This window comes from Galeopterus variegatus, unplaced genomic scaffold, assembly GCF_000696425.1.
Source record: "Galeopterus variegatus unplaced genomic scaffold, G_variegatus-3.0.2 Scaffold460, whole genome shotgun sequence".
NCBI classification, from domain to species: domain Eukaryota; kingdom Metazoa; phylum Chordata; class Mammalia; order Dermoptera; family Cynocephalidae; genus Galeopterus; species Galeopterus variegatus.
In genome coordinates this window covers 265,546-289,975 of record NW_007726571.1, presented here as the reverse complement: position 1 = coordinate 289,975, position 24,430 = coordinate 265,546, and the positions used below count along the sequence as shown (strand labels likewise).

The 24,430-nt window shown below is 37.3% G+C and overlaps 1 protein-coding gene across 2 annotated transcripts in view; it reads left to right on the top strand.

The window, feature by feature from the left end:
- Positions 1-9,896, top strand: part of RMI1 (RecQ mediated genome instability 1) — a 15,758-nt gene extending 5,862 nt beyond the window's left edge. For both annotated transcript variants that reach the window (XM_008569044.1, XM_008569043.1), the window contains 2 exons: positions 6,501-6,590; positions 7,374-9,896. In XM_008569044.1, coding sequence (XP_008567266.1) covers positions 7,407-9,242 — 1,836 coding nt within the window. In that variant the 5' untranslated portion in view covers positions 6,501-6,590; positions 7,374-7,406 and the 3' untranslated portion in view covers positions 9,243-9,896. The remainder of the gene's footprint in view (positions 1-6,500; positions 6,591-7,373) is intronic.
- The last annotated feature ends 14,534 nt before the right edge of the window (positions 9,897-24,430 follow it).

Here is a 24,430-nt window from a genome sequence, read left to right as displayed (position 1 = left end):
TCGGATCCCACATACAGACCAGTTCCCGCTCACTGGCTGAGCGAGGTGTGGGAGCAACACCGAGGTTTGCGATCCCGTTGCCGGTCCTGGTCCGGTATGGGCGCGACACTGAGGGTTGCGATCCGTTGCCGGACACGAAAAAAGACAAAAAGGAAAAAAAATATATATGTCAGGCACAAAAAGATAAATACCACATATTCTCACTCACAAGTGGGAGCTAAAGAAAGTGAACTCATAGAAGTAGAGAATTGTGGTTATTAGAGGATGGGAAGGGTGGGAAGTGGGGGGATAGGGAGAGGTTGGTTAACAGATACAGAATTGTATCTGCATAGGAAGAATAAGTTCTAATATTCAATAGTGCTAGGTGTCTATAATTAACAATAATTTATTATGTAATTTCAAGTGGCTAGAAGAGAAGAGTTCAGATGTTCTCATCACAAAGAAATGATAAATGTTTGCAGTGCTAGATGTGCTAATTAGCCCAATTTGATCATCATACATTGTATACCTTACCCTGTACCCCATATTACTCTGTACCCCATAAATGTATAATTATTACATTTCAATTAAATAAAATAATAAAACCTTTTGCTCATTTTAAAATTTGTTTGTTTTCTTACTGAATTTAAAAAATTTAGGATATGTCTTTAGTTAATTGTGCGTTTCTCCCAGTCTGTGGCTTTTTTTGTGTGTGGCTTATCTTTTTATGCGCTTAATGTATTTCACAGAGCAGAATTTTATTTTATTTATTTATTTATTTTTTAAAAGCTGACTGGTAAGGGGATCTTAACCCTTGACTCGGTTTTGTCAGCAGCACGCTCTCCCAAGTGAGCTAACCGGCCATCCCTATAAAGGGATCCGAACCCGTGGCCTTGGTGTTATCAGCACCACACTCTCCCAAGTGAGCCATGGGCTGGCCCTTCACAGAGCAGAATTTTAAATTTTGATGAAGCCCATTTAATTTATTTCTTTTATGGATCATGCTTTTGGTATCATTTTCCTGAGAAAACTTTTAGGAAAGCAAGGTGACAGAGATTTTTCTCAAGCTTTTTCTTCTTTTATTATGGTAGCTGGCGGTATGGGGATGTGAACTCTTGACCTTGGTGTTATTAGTACCATGCTATAACCAAATGAGCTAAGTGGCCAGCCGCCAGACTTTTCTAATACATGTTTTATAGTTTTAGTTTTTACCTTTAGGTCTATGGTTGATTTTGAGTTAATTTTTATATGCGGTTTGAGGAATTGGTTGAAGTTCATATTTTTTACATATGGATGTCCAGTTGTTTCAGCACCATGTACTTAAATGACTATTCTGTATCTGTTGAATTGCCTTTGCAGCTTTGTGGAAAGTCAACTGATCGTATTTGTGTGTGTGTCTATTTCTACACGGTCTTCTCTTCCTGTTTCCTATATGTTAATCCTTTTGTCAATACCTCACTGTGTTGATGATTATAGCTTTATATTAAGTCTTGAATTCAGGTAGTGTGAGTCCTCCAACTTTTTCAGAATTGTCTTGGCAATTCTTTTTCTTTTTTATTCTCCATTTTTATTTATCTAATTTTTTCTCTTTGAACTCTTATTTTATTTTTTATTTATTTATTGTAGTGGATTGAATTATGTCCCCCCCAAACTCCCTGAAGCTTGAATTGTGTCCCCCAAGTTTTATGCATTAGAAACTTAGCCACCACTGTGACTGTTAAGAGGGTGGGAGATCCTGTTATGGTCATTGAAAGGTGGAGCCTTGAAGAGGTGATTAGATTATAGGACCATGCATTAGTGAATGGATCAAAAATGGTTGGTCATGGGTGTGGTTCTGAGGGCTTTAAAAGGAGAGAGGAAAGTCTCTGTCTTTCTCTCTTTCGGCTCTCTCTGTTTCCACCATCTTGATAATGTGAGACCAGATGGACTTTGGACTTCTCAGCCTCAGAAACTGTAAGCAATAAATTTCATTTTCTTTATAAATCACCCAGTTCAGTGTACTTTGTTATAAGCAACAAAAATGGACTAATACATTTATTTATTTTAAGTAATAGGCTTTATTTTTATATTTTTATAGTAGTTTTAGGTTTACAGAAAAATTGAGTAGGAAGTACAGACAGTTCACATACCCACACACTGCACCCAGTCTGTCCCATTATTAACATCTTACATTAGTGTGGTTCATTTGTTAAAGCTGTGAACCAATATTGATCTGTTATTTTTTCTCTTGTTTACTTACTTTTATTCTTATTTTTTCTTTGCTGATAGATTATTAACAAAAGTTGACACTATGGTTCACTCTGTGTGATGTACAGTTCTGAGAGTTTTGCCATATGTATAATGTGTATTCGCCATTACAGTATCACAGAGAATAGTCTTTCTGCCCTAAAAATCTTCTGTGCTCCACCTATTCATCCCTCCCTTTTTTTCCTCTTCCCCTGAAACTGGCAACTACTGATATATTTTTTTTTTTTTAAGTTTTCCATTACCTCAAACATTTATCATTTCTTTGTATTATGATTGTCTTGGCAATTCTAGTTCCTTTGTGTTTCCATATAAATTTTATTTTATTATTTTACCTTTTTTGGGAGATGGCTGGTGCCGGGATCCGAACCCTTTCCATATAAATTTTAGGATCAGCTTGTCATTTCTTATTAAAAAAAGATTGTTGACATTTTGAATGGAATTGCATTGAATCTACAGATAAGTTTAGGGAGAACTGAAACCTTAACAAGATAGTCTTCCAATCCATGAACATGGCCTATCTCTCCATTTGTTTAGGTGTCTTTAATTTATTTAATCAGTAGTTTATCGTTTCCAGCATATGCATCCTTCACATATTTTGTTACATTAAAGTGTTTGGTTTTTAGGCACTGTTGTAAATTGTACTGTTTTGGTCATTGCTTGTAGAGTCAGTTCTCATTCTTGGTAGTTATGTTCTATAAAGTGCCATGAACACCGATTTATTGAATACTGAACCACTGCTCCAAGGAAGATACACAGTTAAGTTCCTGCGAGCCTCTGATCATAACATTTTTGTCAGCTGATAAATACATAACATTGATTTATATGTCTTTGGTTAAAGGTAACTTACTTTATATATATTGATTCATTAACATTTAAAGTATAGTCAACTGCATTATATATAACTCATGCCTGAACAAAGCTTATCTAACATATTTTCTCCACAGGACACATTGCAGCCTTCAGCTTAGGAACACTGGACAGCACTTCAGCACTATGCTAGGGGGCCATTTCGAACACTGAAATCACCAACAAAAACCTGGCACTAAATAGAACACTAAAAGGAAACTTGTTTATACTATGAGAGCTGAAAGAAGGCAGAAGATCACTTTGTTTGACCTCAGCTGGGAATGTACATGGACTCAAAATTTCCACTGTTCTGTGCATGTTCATGAATGATCATAACAGTGCAGTGAATATTGAGTTGGGGAGTACAAACTTCAGAGAGTAGGCAAATTTGCAAATGTGGAATCCGCGAATGAGAATCAATTGTATATAAAATTAAAGTTAATTTTTTTGTCTTTTATCCTGCATCTCACTAGCTCATTTATTAGTGGATGTAGCTTTTTTGCAGATTCTTTGTAATTTTTTTCGTAAACATTATTTCATCAGCAAATAGGGGTACTTTTATTTTTTCCTTTTTCTCTCCCTTTTTCCGTATTTTTTAAAATTGTAGTAAAAAGTCACATACCTTACATTTACCCTCTTAACAAATTTTAAGTGCACATGACAACATTGTTAACTATGTACACATTGTTGTACAACAGTTCTCTAGAACTTTTTTACCTTGCATGGCTGAAGCTCTATACTCATTGAATAACAACTCCTCATTTCTCTCTCCCTACAACCCCTGACAACCACCATTCTACTTGATTTTTCTATGTGTTTGATTACATTAGATACCTCATATAAGTGGAATCGTGCATTATTTGGCTTTTTGTGTTTGGATTATTTCACTTAGCATAATGTCCTCAAGGTTCATCGATGTTGTAGCATATGACAGTATTTCCTTTTACTGCTGAATAAATTTCTGTTGTATGTATTTACCACATTTTCTTTGTCCACTCATCCACTGATGGACATTTTGGTTATTTCTACATCTTTATTGTGAATAGTGGTGCTTAGAACACGGGTGCATAAATATCTCTTTGAGATCCCATTTTCAATTCTTTTGGATATATGCCCAGAAGTGGGATTATTGGGTCATATGGTAGTTCTGTGTTAAATTTTTTGAGGAATCTTTATACTCTTTTCCCCAGAAGCTGCAACATTTTACCATCCCACCAACAGTTTCTTTACATTCGTGTCAACACTTGTTATTATTATTTTTTGATATTAGCCCTCTGCATTAGTCCATTTTTGTGTTGCTATAACAATACCTGAGACTGGGTAATTTATAAAGAAAAGAATTTTATTTGGCTCACTATTCTGGGGCAGCTGCATCTACCACAGGCTTCAGACTACTTCCATTCATGGCAGAAGGTGGAAGAGCTGGCAGAAGGTGGAAGAGCAGCCAGCCAGTATGTACAGGGAGATCACACGGTGAAAGAGGAAACCAGAGAGGTGAGGTGCCAGGCTCTTTTTAAAAGCCTCCTATTGTGGGAATTAATCAATTTCCAGGACAACTCACTCACTCCCCAGGGAGGGCATTAATCTACTCATGAGGGATCTGCCCCATGACCCAAACACCTCCCACTAGGCTCCACCTCCCAACACTGCCACATTGGGTTTCAGATTTCAACATGAGCTTTGGGTGGACAAACTATCTGAACTATATCACCATCCTAGCAGGTGTGAGGTGATATCTTACTGTGGTTTTGATTTGTGTTTTTTCCTGTGATTAGTGATGTTGGGCATCTTTTCATATGCTTGTTGGCCATTGGTATATCTTCTTTGAAGAAATGTCTATTCAAATCCTTTGTCTATTTTTAAATTGGATTATTTTTTTGTTATCAGGTTGAGGAGTTCTTTATATATTCTGGATATTAACCCCTTATTTGACATGTGGTGTTTACGTATTTTCTCCCATTCTGTAGACTGCCTTTTCACTCTGTTGATTGTGTCCTTTCCTGCACTGAAGTTTTTAAGTTTGACGTAGTCCCATTTGTGCATTTTTGCTTTTGTTATCTGTGCTTTTGGTGTCATATCTGAGAAATCACTGCCCATCCCAATGTCATGAAGATTTTCTCCTATGTTTTCTTTTAGGAGTTTTATAATTTCAAGTGTTACCCTTTGATCTTTAATCTATTTAAAGTTCATTTTTGTATATGGTATAAGATAAGGTCCATCTTCAGTTTTTTTGCATGTGAGTATCCAGTTTTCTCAGCACCATTTGTTGAAGAGACCATCATTTCCTCATTATGGAGTCTTTGCATCATTGTCAAAGATCATTTGACCAGATAGATGAGTGTTTATTTCTGTGTTCTCTTTCTTTTCAATTGGTCTGTAAGTTTGCCTTTATGCTATTTGTTCCTTTTCAGTTTCTATGCCTTTTATTTCTGTCTGCCTTATTGCATTGACAAGGGCCTCTAGTACAACGTTGACGTGTTGAAAGTGGACATCCTTGCTTTGTTCCTGATCTTAGGAGGAAAGTATTTTGTCTTTCATACCTTTAATTTTAATTTTTATTTATTTTTTGGTGGCTGGCTGGTACAGGGATCTGAACCTGTGACCTTGGTGTTATCAGCACCATAATACCTTTAATTTTTAAACATACGTACTCCTGTGCTATTCTGTTCATTGCTATTAGCAGAAATGAAAAACTCAGTAGAACACATGGAAGAAAAGTTAAGAAAACTGCCACAAATTAAACATCACTACAAAGAAATCAGTGGAATATAGAAAATCAAAGAACATAAAAGTTATGTTATATACTTTAAATATCGACTTTAAAAAATTGCTCTGAAAAACAGCAATCCTTGTGCTCCTTCTCCTTTGTTTCCTTTCCCCAGAAGCAACCACTTTTAACGTTTCTAGCTGATTCTTTTTTTATAGTTACTCTTGTAGCACTGAAAACCATGCAAATATTGCTACTTCTTGAGTTTTCAGTTTTAAGCATTTTCTATTGACTTTCACTAAGGAGATAAGGATTTAGTTCACTTTCTACCTCTTTTTTAATATCCCCCATCCACAAAGCTGAGTAACTTGCTTAGAATAGATTCACAGAGTTTGTAAGTGAAAGCCTGTACCACAGTTGTACTCTAAGCTGCTATATCAAATACTGCCCCTCCTATTTTCTTTAATTTTCACAGTACCCCATAGGTTAGTATACAGGTAAGGAAACAGACTTAGAGTGTGTAACTTTCCCACAGTCACTTATTTCTGTTTATCTCACTCAAACCTCCTGTTTTTTTTCCTGTATTGCCTCTACTATACCCAGTTGATAACAGGATCTCCAAAAATCATACCATGAAACTCTTGCAGTCTTTAAAATAGCCCAGTGATTCTTTCTACAGCTTCATCTTACAACCATTACTGCTGCTTGTCTTATCTCCTAGGGTCATTTCTGAGCAGTAGAGGTTTCAAGTACCCCACTGAACAACCAGTTCCAAATCCTGTCATCAAATCCTGTGCTGCTGTTCCAAGTGGTGAGTTTTCTTATGGACATATTAAATCTTTAATAAATTCTGCCTCTTAAATATCTTCATCTGTAGAATGAACAAATTATACCTTTGTGAACACATGGTTGATTAGTCATTAGTGTTTTGCTATTATTTTGTCATACTGAGAAAATTAGAAGTATGTTTATGTGATAGAATTGTTGAGAATATTCAGCCAAACAAAATGCTGTACATCAGCTCAGAATCTACTGTTACTTGTTGTAATTGTGTCCTTAGACCACCACATATGTAAGTGCTAAATGACCAAACACAGTGGTATAAGTTTTAGTTGAATTAGAGTTATAGATGTGAACATTATTTCTTAAATAACTTTTAATGATTTGAATCTGATTATTAGATTAACATAATTATTATTTACTGAGTGTTTTTCATAGGTCTGACATTATGCTTTACAAATAGATTCATGTAATCCTTATAACAACCCTATAAAATAGATGGTAGTATAAACATTCTACAGATGAAAAAGATGGGTTAGAGAAAGTTAGGAAATTTATGTTAGGATACATAGCTTGTAATTTGACAGAGCCAGCTTTCAAATCTAGGTATATCTGTTTTAAACCTTTTCCTTTTCTCATTATACCAACTGATTACTTATGGTGTTTGAATTTTGGTCAAGTATAAGGTTAAGATTTTTAAGATGCTGAAGGGAGAAAAACCTGAAGGGTATGGTTATACCTGTTTGTGTGTTGTAGAGAACTAAAGGAGCTATATTTAAATGTACTGAATTATCTTTTTTTTGTTTGTTTTCAGGTAATAGATGCTTATTATTTCGTTTTAAAAGAAATGAGTATAACTAGTATTGCATTAAGAGTTGAAACCTGGCTTTTAGCTACATGGCATGTTAAAGTACCTCTAATGTGGCTGGAAGCTTGTATTAACTGGATCCAAGAAGAAAATAATGATGTTAATTTGAGTCAGGCACAAATGAACAAACAAGTGTTTGAGCAATGGCTCCTTACTGATCTGAGAGATTTGGAGCATCCTCTTTTACCAGAGGGCATTTTAGAAATTCCAAAAGGAGAACTAAATGGATTTTATGCTCTGCAGATTAATTCCTTGGTTGATGTAAGTCAGCCTGCATATTCCCAGATACAAAAGTTGAGAGGAAAGAATGCAATGAATGATTTAGTTACAGCTGAAACACAAGTAACCCCAAAACCTTGGGAAGCAAAGCCATCACGAATGTTAATGTTACAGCTAACTGATGGAATTGTACAAATGCAGGGAATGGAATATCAGTCTATTCCAGCTCTTCATAGTGATCTTCCTCCAGGTACGAAAATCTTGATTTATGGAAATATATCTTTTCGTCTTGGTGTCCTCTTATTAAAACCAGAAAATGTGAAGGTGTTGGGGGGTGAAGTAGATGCTCTTTTAGAAGAATATGCCCAAGAAAAAGTGCTTGCAAGATTAATTGGTGAACCTGATCCTATAGTTTCAGCCATACCAGATAATTCCAACCAAAATATCCCCAGAGTTACAGATGTTCTAGATCCTGCATTAGGACCTTCTGATGAAGAACTCTTGGCAAGTCTTGATGAAAGTGATGAGCTTGCAGCAAATAATGACACCTCCTTGGAAAGACGTTTCAACACAGGTAGTTTCTTAAAGGCTGTTCCCACAAGACAGTCAAATTTTGAACCTGGATTTGTTGTTTCTTCAAGACCAAAGGCAAAACCACCAAGCCAATCTATGAATTTCACTGAGGGGGAATTAGATAACTTTTCATTGGAGGAAGCCTTGCTTTTAGAAGAAACTGTCCAAAAAGAACAGATGGAAACTAAAGAATTGTACCCATTGACATTGTACAGGAACACAGATAAAATTATGGTTTGTAAAAGTGGAAACAATAATTGGAATGAAAAAAATTTATGTGAACAAATGACTAGTGAAGACAAGTATTTTGGTTGTTCATCTGCTAGAGACCGAAACAGTAGTGTTTTTTCTGTTCATCATAATATACCCCTAGCCTGTGATTTTACAAATAAAGATAAGAGCTCAGAGACAGATAATAAAATAAAACAGACCATTAGCAGTTCAGATAGACATTCCTTAAATAATAAAGTATTAAGTAGAGAGCTGGTCAACTGTGTACCAAAAAGGAGTTCACAGATATTTAATGAAAATGATCACCATTTACAGACTTGTTCTTTAAGATTATCAGACAATAGCACTGATCTTTCTATTGCTGTGGATTTGTATTCTCCACCCTTTACCTATTTATCTGTTCTGATGGCTAGTGAACCAAAGGAAGTTACAACAGTGAAAGTTAAAGCATTTATTGTAACATTAACTGGGAATCTCTCGAGTTCTGGTGGCATTTGGAGTATAACTGCAAAGATTTCTGATGGTACTGCATATCTAGATGTAGACTTTGTAGATGAAATACTTACTAGTCTAATAGGGTTTTCAGTACCAGAAATGAAACAGTTAAAAAAGGATCCTCTTCAGTACCAAAAGTTTCTGGGAGGTTTGCAGAAGTGTCAGAGAGATCTAATAGATTTGTGCTGTCTAATGACTATTTCATTTAATCCTTCCTTGTCTAAAGCAGTTGTACTAGCATTACAAGATGTTAATATGGAACACCTTGAAAACCTAAAGAAGCGGTTGAATAAATAATTTTCTAAAATAGTATTAGAGAACAATTCAATACAAGGACATATTTAGAATTAAATTTGTTCACAATTTTACTTTTGAAACTTTCTTTTTCTAAAAAGGAAAAAGGAAATTTCATAGCTTATTCCAGGTGAAGTTTAAAATGTCTAATCATGTCTGTTGTATGGGTAGGTGTTTTTAGTAAATTTTTTTTATAGTAACTGTTATATGATGGAATTTGGTGACCCACTCTTGAGAGAATTGTTTTCCACCTGGTATTTTATGTAAGATGATTGCTAAAGTATTGTACTAGTGTTCACTGAGTCATATTACTGAAAGTTAATAATCATAAATAGGTGGTTTTAATTCTAACATGTTGAATTCCCCAAAAGATTTGTTTATATTGTTATTCTTAGGAAAAAACATTAAAATTCAGTGGATCAGAATATCAGGCTTTCAGATGCAAATTCCTCTGCTGGTTTTTATTTTACCGATTGTAAATATTTGTCCGGTATATATAAGGTATATATTGTTAACCTGATACTATTTCATAGATTATATTGAATTATTAAAAAAACCTTATTTTCAAGGATAATTTGTTAGAAATGGCACATCGAAAACTTCATTATTAAGATCCCATAAGTACTTTGTTTATTAGATTAAAGTGAGGCAATTACCCATGTCTTTAAGGTGTTATTATTCACTTTCTGAATTAGCTATTGATATAAACCTTTCTTTAGTTTTGTTAAGTGCTGATTTCAAATGCAGGCTGTTTATCACTCTTCCACTTTTCTGTTACAAATTTATATTTGAAAGGTAAAGTTATTTTTATTAATCTTTTATCTTAGAAAAATTTAAAGTGTCTTGAATTTTTAAAACATTAAACAAATGCTTAAATAATAAAATGAAGACATTGTGCATTATTTTAGTGAAAATAATATAATAGGAAATATCTGGAAGTAAGATAAATACACATAAAAATATGATTGAATTAGAAGAAAAAAATTTTTTTTTTCATTTGGAGATTGAGAAAAAGATTTTAAAAATATTTTTCATGGGGCCGGCCTGGTGGCGCACTGCTACAGTGCAATTTTTTTTTTCATTTGGAGATTGAGAAAAAGATTTTAAAAATATTTTTCATGGGGCCGGCCCGGTGGCGCACTGCTACAGTGCACCGCTTGGGAGCGTGGTGGCACTCCCGCCTAGGGTTCGGATCCCACAAACAGACCGGTTCCCGCTCACTGGCTGAGCGAGGTGCGGGTGCGGCACCGAGGTTTGCGATCCGGTTGCCGGTCCTGGTCCGGTACGGGCGCGACACTGAGGGTTGCGATCCGTTGCCGGACACGAAAAAAGACAAAAAGGAAAAAAAAAGAATATTTTTCATTGTTTGAAGGATGATAATCAGAGTTCAAAGCACAAGGACACAGTTATTATTGAAATAATGCTCTAATAGTAATCTTGTCTATATACTTGCATAGTTCTTTTACTACAAGAGATCTAAATGGGATCCTATTATCTTTTTTCTAAATATTCTGTGCTCTATCCCTACGAGTGGTGCTTGAAAACTGGGATTACACCTTATTTCCCCTCTTCATATTTAGTCACTGAAGACTGGCTGAGGAGGATGGCTGGTTAGCTCTCTTGAGAGAGTGTGATGCTGGTAACACCAAGATTATGGTTCAGATCCCCATACAGGACAGCCGCCTCCCCTCCCCCCTCCCCCCCAAAAAGATACCGGCTATGGTACTTCTCTCAGTCTATTTTTTTGTATTGGTTCTCAGTGCTTTGGTTCTTCTTCTTCTTCTTTTTTTTTTAAAAAGATGACCGGTAAGGGGATCTTAATCCTTGACTTGGTGTTGTCAGCCCCGCGCTCACCCAGTGAGCTAACTGGCCATCCCTATATGGGATCCGAACCTGTGGCCCTGGTGCTATCAGCACCGCACTCTCCCGAATGAGCCACGGGCCGGCCCAGTTCTTCTTCTTCTAATTCTGGCCTGGATTAGTCCAGTGGTTTACTAATTAGTCTTTACCTTATTTTGCCCTCAAATCATTCTCCATAATGTTGCCAAGATGATCTTTCTAACATAAATTTCTTCTTGTTTTCCCTTTGTTAACCTTTAATATCAACCTCCTCCTGCCTCCTTGCTTACAGGTTAAAGTGAAAACTCCTCATCTAGTCTGTAAGACCTTTTATGATCTGGCCCCTGAATTCCTTTTTAGCTTTTTCTTGCCCCATTACTCTCTGCCTACCTAGTCTGCCCCTAAGTTTTAGTAATACTCATGCTCATAGTGTCCATACTCCCTGATTCCTCTACCTCCCCAAATCATTCGTATTTCCACTCCGTTTAAGGTTTAGGTGCCCATTATAGTGTTTCATGAGTTCCTCAACCAATTTCCATGCCTTCTTGTACATTGTAGAGACTAATATGTATGTTTTATTGTGCTTATTTGTTTCTCTGTTACTCTACTGCTGCATTTTTGACAAGATAATTTTTCTTTAGGGGCTGTCCTGTGCATTGTAGGATGTTTATTAGCAACATCCCTGGCCTCTACCCACTGGATGCCAGCAGCGTCTTTCCAGTTGTGACAACTGAAAATCTCTCCAGACATTGCCAGATATTCCAGGGGAGGGGTGTGTGTGTGCTACTCCCAGTTGAGAACTATTGCTCTGTTGGAATGAGGGTATGGCTGAGTAATTTACCTTTGTAACTCCCGTAAACATCTTATTAAATCTGATTATCTATTCCCTTGCTTAATATCTTTCAGTGATTTCCCATCTGTTCTAATAGCATGATACTTAAAGCCCTGAAACCTCTGCATACACAGCACCTCAAAGAGCTACCCTCTTCAGTGAAATAACAGATTAGAAAAATCTGCCCTATAGTAGAGGGAGACTGAGAAAACTTGGCTGAGTTGGCCTATATTCTGTTAGGATCAGGAAAAAAAATTTTTTCCCCTGAGAACTTGTAGCCACAGGTCTGTGTTTGTGTGGGGCTAAGCACACACTTAAGTTACCTGCATGATACTCTCCAAATTGAGAATTTAACACAAAAAAGAATGATCCTGAGGGCACCTGGAGTAGCAAATAGGAAGTAAAAAATGGGCATGATCAGATAAGTTTTCTCTTCCTTTTGGGAGAGAATCTGCTTTCAGAGAGTATGTGTTCTTTGCTTGTCCGTTATTAAGTCTTGCCTGGATTGGCCTTTTCCTGATCAAGCACTGATTGTAACTGGGTGGGTAAGTCTGCTCAGTTCTGCAGTTAGCAGGCAACACACGGAGCTCCCAGACATTCATGGTCTTAAAAATAACTGTAATATGCTTGAGAGAGAGAGAGAAAAGACAAGACTGAAAATTTTAGTAGAGAACTGGGAATTTAAAAACTAAATGGAAATTCTAAAAATAATGTAATAGCTAAAATTAAGAATTCAGTGAATGAGTTTAACAGTAGAATGAAACGCAGCTGAAGAGAAATAGTGAACTAAGTTTGGTCAGGAGAAAAATATTTAGAATAATGCATACCAGAGACAAAAGGATGGAAAAGAACCAGAAAAACTGTGTAACAGAGAGAAGGGCTAACATTAAGCAACTGGAGTCCCAGAAAGGAAAGTAGAGAATGTTTGGAGTTAATGTTTAAAAATTTTCTAAAACATGAAAATCATTGACCTACAGATTTCATAAGCCTCATAAACACTTCAAGCAAAATATATTAAAAGAAATTCATACCTATGCAGCAAATATTACTAATACTGTTGAAAATTAAAAAAAGAAAAACCGAGTAGTGAAAAAAGTAAGGCATTTTACATTTAATGCATTTTAGGTATTTAAGGGACCAAAAATGTGACAACTGAATTCTCTATAGAAACAGTGGGAATCGGAAGACAATGGAATGGCATCTTCAAAGTGCTGAAATAACTGCCAACCGAGAGTTCTGTAAAAAGCAAACTCCTTAAAAATAAGGGTGCAGTAAGTAAAATGCAAATTTCACATAAAAAATGAGAATTTTTCCCTGACAAGCCCTACACAAAAGAAATTTGTCTTTAAGCAGAGGGAAAATGATAGCAGATAGAAGGAATGATGAACAAAAATTGTAAATATGGGGATTAAATGAATAGAACTTTAAAACAAAAGTCATGAGGGTTTTAAAAAACAACTAATGTACATGAAAACAATAGCATATAATTTGGGAGGGAGATAAATGGAGTTTAAAGTGTTTTAAGGTCCTTATGTCTGAGAAAAGGTTAAGTCATAGTTTTTTTTTTTTTTTTTCCTTTTTGTCTTTTTTCGTGACCGGCAACGGATCGCAACCCTCAGTGTCGTGCCCAGACCGGACTTTTTTTTTTTTTTTGTCTCTTTTGTGACTGGTAAGGGGATCGCAACCCTTGGTGTGGTGTCGCCTGCACCGCGCTCAGCCAGTGAGTGCACCAGCCATTCCTATATAGGATCCGAACCCGCGGCGGGAGCATCGCTGCGCTCCCAGCGCTGCACTCTCCTGAGTGTGCCACGGGGCCGGCCCAAGATATAGAACATTTTCATCACCCTAAACAGTTCCCTAGTGCCCCTTTGCAGTCTGTCCTGATCCCACTCCCAGCCTTCAGTGGCCACTGATGTACTTTGTCACAATAGTTTTGCCTGTTCTAGACTTTTCATATAAATGGAATCATACAAATGTAGCTTTTTCGTGTCTGACTTCTTTCATGCAGCATATCCATGCTTTGTATCAGTAGTTTGCTCTTTTTGTTGCTAAGTAGTATGATTTTTTTTTTCCTTTTTGTCTTTTTTCGTGACCGGCAACGGATCGCAACCCTCAGTGTCGTGCCCAGACCGGACTGGGACTGGCAACGGGATCGCAACCCTCGGTGTTGTCCCCGCACCTCGCTCAGCCAGTGAGCAGGAACCGGTCTGTATGTGGGATCCGAACCCTCGGCGGGAGTGCTGCCGCGCTTCCCAAGCGGCACACTGTAGCAGTGCGCCACCGGGCCGGCCCTAAGTCATAGTTTTATATTAAACTTGAATATTCAAAGTTGCGTGTTGTAATATCTAAAAGATTTTAAAGAATATATTACTACCAAGTTAATGGGACAAAAATGGATTAACAGAAAAAAATGCACTCAACCCAAAAGAGGGCAAGAAAAAGAAAACAAAGAAGTGCCATATAGGACAAACAATTGGTGAAGGTAGTAAATTTATCAGAATGTATCAGATTTTGCATTAAATGTGTCAGAAATTGCATTTAATGTAAGTAGGCTAAATCCTCCAGTAAAAGACAAACATCATCAGATAATAACCTAATTATATATGAGAGATGCATAAAATGCAAAGATATGGAAAGATGAAAAATGAAAGCTTGTAAAAAAGATGTGTAAACACCAAAAGAAAGCTGCTGTGACTATATGAATATCAATAGAATTTCAGGTAAAAGACTGCTAATAGTAAAGAGAGACTACTGATAATATTGATAATAAGAGGCTAATTCAGTAGAAAGGTTTAAGAATTCTAGGTTCATGGAATTCAATATATTGCTTCTAAATTTATCAGACAGCTATGAGGAGAAACAAATTCACAACCCTAGAGGATGATTACACACTCAGTAATCAAAAAAAAAAAAAAAAATTGGCAGGGATATAGAACTTGAAATACAAGTATTAAATGATCTAATCAACATGTATAGATTACAGTAGTCAACAAAAGTATAATGTACATTTTTTCATATACATATGGAACATTTACAAAAATTGACCATATACTGTACCATAAGGCAAAATTAAGATTTCAAAGTATTATAATCATAGAGTGTATTCTCTGACCATAATTAAAATAAGGTAGGAAAAAAAATGGTTAGAAAATCCTATATGTTTAGAAACTACAAGACATAGCTGAAAGTAATATTGGGCTAAGGAAGAAATCAATAAAAATTAGAAACTTTTTTTTTTTTTAAAGATGACTGGTAAGGGGATCTTAATCCTGGACTTCGTGTTGTCAGCACCACACTCTCCCAAGTGAGCTACCCGGCCATACCTATATAGGGATCCGAACCCATGGCCTTGGTATTATTAGCACCACACTCTCCCAAGTGAGGCATGGGCTGGTCCTAAAAAAGTTAGAAACTTTTAATTATAAAAATAAAACATCAAAATTTATGGAGTGTAGCTAAAGCTATCCTTAGAACTTTATATATTTATTTATTAGAAAAGAATAAAGGCTAAGCATCAATGAGCTGAGCATTTATCCCATAAGTTATAAAAACTTCAAGTTAAGTACAAAGAAGAAAAAAGGAAGAATTAAAGAGCTGAATTCAGTGGAATAGAAAGTGAACATCATAGGATTAACAAAGCTAAGAATTGCTTCTTGGAGATTAATGAAAAAAGTGTAAAGGCATAAATAAAAATCAGAAATGAAATGAGGTATTACCCACTGTTTCTACATACATTAAAAATCTTTTAAGAGGATGTTATGAACAACTTCATGCTGGTACGTTTAAAAGTTTAGGTGAAATGGTCAAATGTCTGAAAAACTACCAATATAAGAAGAAAGAAAGTCTGAATAGTTCGATATTTGTTAAGGTAATTGAATCTAATTTTGGCAAGGGTGTCAAGACAATGGGGAAACAATAGTCCTTTTCATTTTTTCTGCTTTTCTAGAGGATTGAGGCCACCAGTTAGCGTGGAGTTTCCAAGAGATGCCCAAAGTCTGGGAGATTTGTTGGGTGATTTCAGTGGCAAATGATAGTCTGTTATCAGTCTGTAATGAATAGGGGAGGCTAAATCTTGGAATAATGAAGTTAATTAGTGCCTTCTTTACCGCCGATGCTTTTCCCATTTGATAGGGGTATATTTCTGGCCAATTAGTGAAAGAGTCTACAAACATTAACAAATACTTGAGACCCCCTGGGGCCATTGGCATTATCGTGAAATCAACCTGCCAGTCCTCTTCAGGCCATTGTCCTCAGTATTGAGAGCCAGGAATCTGGGGAACTCCCAGCACTTTTGGGATATTTGCTACACATAGCATACACCTCTGGATAACTTCTTGGATGACTGCTGCAAGTCTGTATCCAAGCAAAATTTTTGAAAGCCATTGTAATAAGGCTTCCTTTCAATAATGATTGCAACTATGAGCAATTTTAACAATATAGACTCTTCCCTCATTATTATAATACCAGCCTTTATCATGTTTGTGGAAGCCCTGTGACTTGCTTCAGTATCTGTCAGCATCAGTAGTAATAGAGGGAGCATAGGGTAGATGGAAGGCAGGGATTAGAGTCACACATAGCTTTGGTCATATATATAAAGCAACGTCTTTGGCAGCCTGATTAGCTAATTGATTGCCCCTAGCCATAGGGCCGTTGCATTTCTGATGCCCCAGACAGTGCATAACAACCACTTGGGACAGTTGACTGCTTCTAACAATTGGAACACCAGTGGTCTGAGCTTTGCCTCCTTATTGTCTGCAGTGAAGAGCTGCTTTTCTTTTGGGCATAAAGAATGGAAAAAAGGCATACCTGGAGTCTGTCCAAATGTTTGCCTTCTTTGCTGTGGCCAACTGTAGCACTCTAGTGAGTGCTATGAGTTCTGCCCTTTGAGCAGAGGTCCTGACAGCCAAAGCCTCAACTACTATAATGGTAGGGCTAAAGGTGAGAAATGCCCTCATCCATCCAATGCCAAAGGGTGGACATGGAGACACGAGGTGCGGCGAAGTGAGACTTTAATAGCAGTCTTGCAAGATCACAGTTACAACAAGCAATTTATTCCCTAGTGCACAAGTCTCTCCCCCAGTTCCTCATTGGCTGAGTACTATGGGGTGTACAATCTTCCCGAACATAGCCTAAGTTTCATTATTTCCTTATAAGGTATTTATTGTTCACTTCATGCTGATGGAAAGGGATAGACCTAAGACAAGCCCACGAAAAAGGCCCACCAAAAAGTCCTGAGCTGGGAGAATAACTAGGAAATGAAAAGAACAAAGGGCAGGTGACCAGCCACCATCTTGAGAAGTTATTTCTCAAAGGTGACCTGCTGTTTCAGTGACTTTTCAGGAAGGTGCATTCTCTGGAGTTTTCATACCTATGAGCTGGTTAAGCAGCTTTTGTTAGGCTATTTTTGAAAATGAATCACTTAAGCTATTTTCTTACAGTTACTATAGTACATCTCATGTTGCAGATCCCATCTTTGTTTTTTTTTAAAGATGAATGGTAAGGGGATCTTAACCTTTGACTTGATGTTGTCAGCACCACACTCAGCCAGTGAGCTAACCGGCCATTCCTATATAGGATCCAAACCCATGGCCTTGTTGTTATCAGCACCACATTCTCCCAAGTGAGCCACAGGCTGGCCCTCAGATCCCATCTTTGACAAAGCTGCTTCCATCTGCAAAGAATTCAAACTCTAGGTTATCAAGAGGGATATCTCTTAACTCTAGCCAACTGGAATATATTTCTATTATTTATTTTTATTTTTATTTTATTTTATTACTACTTTTTATTGAACTGTATTGATTATACATGTTTATGGGATACAGAGAGTTATATTTCAATACATGTAAACAATGTGTGATGATCAAATTGGGGTAATTAGCATATTCATCATTGCAAAATTTAGTCATTTCTTTGTAATGTGAACATTTGCTCTCTCTTCTAGCTGTTTGATAACATGCAGTAAATTATTGCTAATTATAGATGCCTAGCTCGACTGTATACCAATAGAACTTGTTTTTCCTATCTAACTATAATTTTGTGTCCATTAACGAACTGCTCACTTTCCCTCCTCTTCTCTCCCTCTTCTATTATTTCTAAGCAGTCATGCTTGATGGGCAATGGCAGCAGAGTGGCCAGATTGAGTGGTATATGTTTGTATTCTTACACAGTGTTGTTTAATAAGGCCACTAGATATTTTCCTAGCCTTCCTGAGGTTAGCTATACAACTCTTTTCTGTTCAAGTAAAGTGAGGACTTAATGTGGGATATGTATAGTAAGTGATTGGCCAACAGTGAATTTTTTGGCCTCCTGTAATAACTCAGAAGTAGCTGCAATTGCCCAGAGGCATGCTAGCCATCTCTTGGCAGTTATCTAGAGAAATAGGCTATAGGCCTTTTCCAGGGACCCAGTGTCTCAGCACTCAGTGTGATCTCTGTTTCTGATGAGTGTACAATTCAAAAGGTTTTTTGAGGTTTGAGAGCTGCCCCAAGGCAGGAGCTTTTGTTTGAGCTGGTTGAGGCTTTATAGCGTTCTGAAGACCATTCTGAGTGGCTTCATAAAGGGGCTTGGTTATTAGACCAAACTTAGGGTATCCAGATTCTACAGAACTGGCCATTCCTAGGGATCCCTTCAAATGTCTCCAGTTCTTAAGGAATGCTACTTTGATTATGGTTTCCCTTCTTTCAGTCAGGAGTTCTCTTTGTCCCTGGAGATTTTAAATCTCAGGTAAGTTGCCTCTTGAGAGGAAAGTTGGGCTTTTTCTTGCAAGACATGTCTTCTCTTTCAGCTAGATGGTTGAGTACCTTCAGGGTATTTTTATTACAAGCTTCTTGGGTCGCTTCACAAGCGAATAGCAAGTCATCCATCCTCCTCTAGTTGTAAACCCTGGTGGCCTTTACTTGAGACCTCTCCAAATTGACACCGTTCACAGTTCCTGATAGAATGACATTTAATAAACATCTACACTTGTTTATAAAATCTCTTAGCAACCTAGGAATAGAAGGAATTTATATAAAGTGATGAAAATGGTGTATCAAAAGACCTTCAGCAAACACCATACTCAGTAGCAAAATGTGAAAAACATTTTCAGTTATGTTTAGAATAGGCCCTAGTTTGGATTGCAGTAATTGCTGTAAGAAACCAATCCCAAAATTTCACTGGCTTAACAAAATAGAAGTATATTTCTTTTTTTTTTTTTTAAAAGATGACCGGTAAGGGGATCTTAACCCTTGACTTGGTGTTGTCAGCACCACGCTCACCCAGTGAGCAAACCGGCCATCCCTATATAGGATCCGAACCCGTGGCCTTGGTGTTGTCAGCACCGCACTCTCCCGAGTGAGCCACGGGGCCGGCCCCAAAGTATATTTCTTTTTTATATAACAGTACAATGTGGATATTCCTCATCAGCAGGTGTTTTTTCTCCTAGGGGTGATTCAGAGACCCAGGCTCTTTCCTTATTGTGGCTCTTCCATCCTTTAAGACTTTAGAGTTCTCTGCATCCAGCCAGCAGAGTAAGAAAAGGTGGAAAGGTATGCCTCCTTCTTGACTGACTTTGCCTAGAAGTGACATATCATTTCTGCTCAGAACTACAACTATAGGGCCGGCCCGGTGGCGAACTGGAGAGTGCACCGCTTGGGAGCGCGGCGGCCCTCCCACCAAGGGTTTGGATCCCATGTGGAGACCGGTTCCCGCTCACTGGCTGAGTGCGGTGCGGGCGCAACACCGAGGGTTGCGATCCCGTTGCCGGTCAGTAAAAAAGACAAAAAGGAAAAAAAAAAAAAAGAACTACAACTATATCCCATGGGCTTTTTTTTTTTTTTGTCCTTTTTGAGACCAGCTGCACCGCGCTCAGCCAGTGAGCGCTGTGAACGCACCAGTCATCCCCATATAGGATCCGAACCCATGGCGGGAGTGCCGCTGCACTCCCAGTGCCGCACTCTCCCAAGTGCGCCACGGGCTTGGCCCTCCCATGGGCTTTTGAATTTAAATTATAAACTAAAATCATGACATCATTTATATCATAAATCAGCTCCTTTCTGAAGCTGTAGCTTGTGAAATAGAAATCTGAGTCAAACACAATTTTGCTGCATTTCAGAGAACAAGAAAATAGAATATTTCAGTTCATGGCTTGGAAAGAAAAGCCAGAAAACTGAGCAACATGATCTAATATTACAGTGAGATTTCCCATATTATAGTAGCACCATTAAAACTGTGAGTACAGTTTCTAAAAAGTTCACAGTTCTTAGACAACTTTAACACCTTGAAAATAATTCAGTTTAAATTGTTATAGTCAACCTCACTTTACATTTCTTATCTATTCTTGATGATTAACTAGATCCATGGTTCCCAATGTCTGCTGAGGTGCCCCAAGCATCCAGTGGACCTTATAGGGTCAGAATATTTTAAAATTTCATGGGAAACACAGCAACATCTGTTGGACACCACACATATTACTGCTATTAAGTTCTGAATTAAACTACATAATAAATGGAACTGTTAGGTATTTCTTTTAACCTGAGATGATTAGTGATGTTGAGTGTCTTTTCATTTGCTTATAGCCATTTGTATATCTTCTTTGAAGAAATATCTCTTTTAAGATCTTTGCCTATTTTCTAATTGGGTTCCTTGTATTTTGTTGTTGAGCTGTAGGAGTTCTTATATATTTTGTATTTTAATCCCTTATCAGATATATGATTTGCAAATATTTTCTCCCTTTTCACTGTGTTGATTGTGTCCTTTGATATGCAAACTTTTTTTTTTTTTTTTTTTTAATGACCGGTAAGGCGATCTTAACCCTTGAGTTGGTGGTGTCAGCACCACCCTCTCCCAAGTGAGCTAACCAGCCATCCCTATATAGGGATCCGAACCTGTGGCCGTGGTGTTATCAGCACCACACACACACACACACACCTTTTTTTTTTTTTTTCATAAGATGACCAGTAAGGGGATCTGAACCTTTGTGTTGTCAGCACCACGCTCTCCCAAGTAAGTGAACCAGCCATCCCTATATAGGGATCCGAACCTGTGGCCGTGGTGTTATCAGCACCACACTCTCCCAAGTGAGCCATGGGCCAGCCCTCAAACGTTTTTTATTTTTGATGTAGTCCAATTTATCTATTTTTGTTGTTGTTGCTTGTGCTTTTGGTGTCATATCCAAGAAATCATTGCCAAATTCAATGTCATGAAGCTTTTTCCCTGTTTTCTTTAGTTTTATAATTTTAACCCTTATGTTTAGGTATTTGATCTATTTAGAGTTAATTTTTGTATATGGTATATATGGTGTATAAGGGTCCAACTTCATTCTTTTGCATGTGGAAATCCAGTTTTCCCAACATCATTTGTTGGAATGATGCTGAATGGTTTTGGCATCCTTGTCAAAGATCATTTGATCATACATGTGAGGGCTCTCTATTCTATTTCATTGGTCTTTATGTCTGTCTTTAGTCCAATACCACACTGTTTTGATTATTGTAGTTTTGTAATTAATTTTTTATTATCAAAACATAACTGATTATACATATTTGTGGGGTACAGAGTTGAATATAAGTACCTGTGTACAATATGTGATCAAATCAGGATAACTAGTGTATTCATCATTACACATGTAATCATTCTTTGTGATGCTTTAACAATTTCTTGCTAACCCCACCTCCCCCTTCCCGGCCCCCTTTTCCACCTCTGGTAACCCCAGTTCTGTTCTCTCCCCCTTTGAAAGTTCAGCATATTATTGTGGTTGTTGCATATCTTTCTTTCTTTTTTCTTTATTTGTTTATATTTTTAGCTCCCACTTATGAGTGAGGACATTTTTCTTTTTGTACCTGGCTTAATTTCACTTAACATAATTTTCTCCAAGTTCATCCATGTTGCTGTGAATGGCAGAATTTCATTCTTTTTTATGGCAGAGTAGTATTCCATTGTGTATATATACCACATTTTCCTTATCCAGTGATCTGTTGATGGACATTTAGGTTGGTTCCAACTCCCAGCTATTGTAAATAGAGCTGTGATAATCATGGGAGTACAGATATCCCTTCAACATAATGATTTCCATTCCTTTGGGTATACACCCAGCAGTGAGATTGCTGGATTGTATGGCAGTTCTATCTGTAGTTGTCTGAGGAAAATCCATACTGTTTTCCATAACAGCTGCACTAATTTACAGTCCCACCAACAGTGTGGGAGGGTTGCTCTTTCTCTGTATCCTCACCAACATTTGTTTTTCTTTGTCTTTTTGATAATAGCCAGTCTAACTGGGGTGAGATGATCTCTCAATGTGTTTTTTTTGTTTGTTTTTGTTTTTTAAGAGATGACCAGTAAGGGGATCTTAACCCTTGCTTGGTGTTGTCAGCACCACACTCTCCCAAGTGAGCTAACCGGCCATCCCTATATGGGATCCAAACCCGTGGCCTTGGTGTTGTCAGCACCACGCACTCCCAGTGAGCCACAGGCCGGCCCCTTCAATGTGGTTTTGATTTGCATTTCCCTTATGCTTAGATAACAATGAGCATTTTTTCATGTGTCTGTTGGCCATTTGTATATCTTCCTTTGAGAAATGTCTCTTCAACTCCTTTGCCCATTTTTAAATTGGGTTACTTATTTTTTTACTGTTAAGTTGTTTGAGTTCCTTGTATATTCTGGATATTAATCCCTTGTCAGATACATAGTTTGCAAATATTTTCTTCCATTCTGTAGGTTGTCTTTTCACTCTGTTAATTGTTTTTTTCGCTGTGTAGAAGCTTTTTGGTTTGATATAATCCCATTTGTTTATTTTTTCTTTTGTTGACTATACTTTTGGCATAGTCTTAAATCCTGAAGTATTTCCCCTATGTTTTCTTTTAGGAGTTTATGGTTTCAGGTCTTATATTTAAGTCTTTAATCCAGTTGGAGTTGATTTTGATACATGGCAACAGGTATGGGTCTAGTTTCATTCTTCTACATACGGATGTCCAGTTTTCCCTGTACCACTTATTGAAGAGGCAGTCTTTTCCCCAATGTATGTTCTTGATGTATTTGTTGGCTAGAAGTACATGACTATAAGTACATGGGTTGATTTTTGGGTTCTTTATTCCTTTCCATTGGTCCAAGTGTCTGTTTTTATGCCAGTACCATGCTGTTTTTGCTTTGTATCTCTTTGTAGTATAATTTGAAGTCAGGTAGTATACTGCCTCCAGCTTTATTTTATTTTGCTCAGCATTGCTTTGGCTATTTGAGGTTTTTTGTTGTTCCATATTAATGTTAGGATTGTTTTTTCTATTTCTGTGAGGAATGTCAGTGGTATTTTGGTGGGGATTGTGTTGAATCTGTAGATGGCTTTGGGTAATATGGACATTTTCACAATGTTAATTCTTCCAATCCAAAAGCATGGAATATCTTTCCATCTTTTTGTGTCCTCATTAATTTCTTTCACCAGTGATTTGTAGTTCTCATTGTAGAGATCTTTCGCCCTAGTTCGTCATCTTCCCACAGTTCTTCATAGTAAGTTTTGAAATCAGGGAAAGTGAAACCTACAAATTTGTCCTTTTTCCAGATTATTTCAGCTCTTTGGGGTCCATTGAGATTTCATATGAATTTAGAATGGATTTTTCTATATCTGCAGAAAATAAATGCCATTGGGATTTTGATAGCATAGTTCCTGGAGTGTTATAAATGTAAGGTGCAATTGTTGTTGTTAGGTTTAAAACCAACTTAGTGGCCTGGAAGTCTTGTATACAGAGTTTAGGAAAAAATTACTGAAACAAACATATATTTGAGCTTAAGATATAAGCTCCTATAAGCTTTTGAAAAACTCAACTTTATTGAAGTATAATGTATGTACAAGAAGCTGCATTCATTTAAAGGTTACAATTTGATCAGTTTTTTTTCCTTTTTTTTTTTTCGTGTCCGGCAATGGATCGCAACCCTCAGTGTCGCGCCCGTACCGGACTGGGACCGGCAACGGGATCGCAACCCTCGGTGTTGCTCCCACACCTTGCTCAGCCAGTGAGCGGGAACCGGTCTGTATGTGGGATCCGAACCCTCGGCGGGAGCACCACTGCGCTCCCAAGCGGCGCACTGCAGCAGTGCGCCACCGGGCCGGCCCTACAATTTGATCAGTTTTGATAGTTATATCTGCCTGTGAAACCACCACCACAATCAAGATACAGCATCCTTCCCTCATCATCCCTCAAGTTTCCTCATGCCTTTATGCAGACCATTCATCGCTTTGCTCCTGGCCCCAGGCAACCACTGATTTGCTTTTTGTCACTATAAGTAAGTTTCCATCCTCTAGAATTTTCTGTAAATAGCATTATAAAATGTATACTCTTTTGTGTCTGGCTTCTTTCACTCAGCATGATTTTGAGGTTGATCCATGTTGTATATCCAGGCATATATCAATATATTTCATTCCCTTTTGTTGCTGAGTAGTATTCCATTGTATGGATGTACCACATTTTGTTAATCCATTCAGCTGTTGATAGATATTTGAATTATTTTCAATTTTTGTTCATTGTTAATAAAGCTGCTCTGATTTGTGCACAGTCTT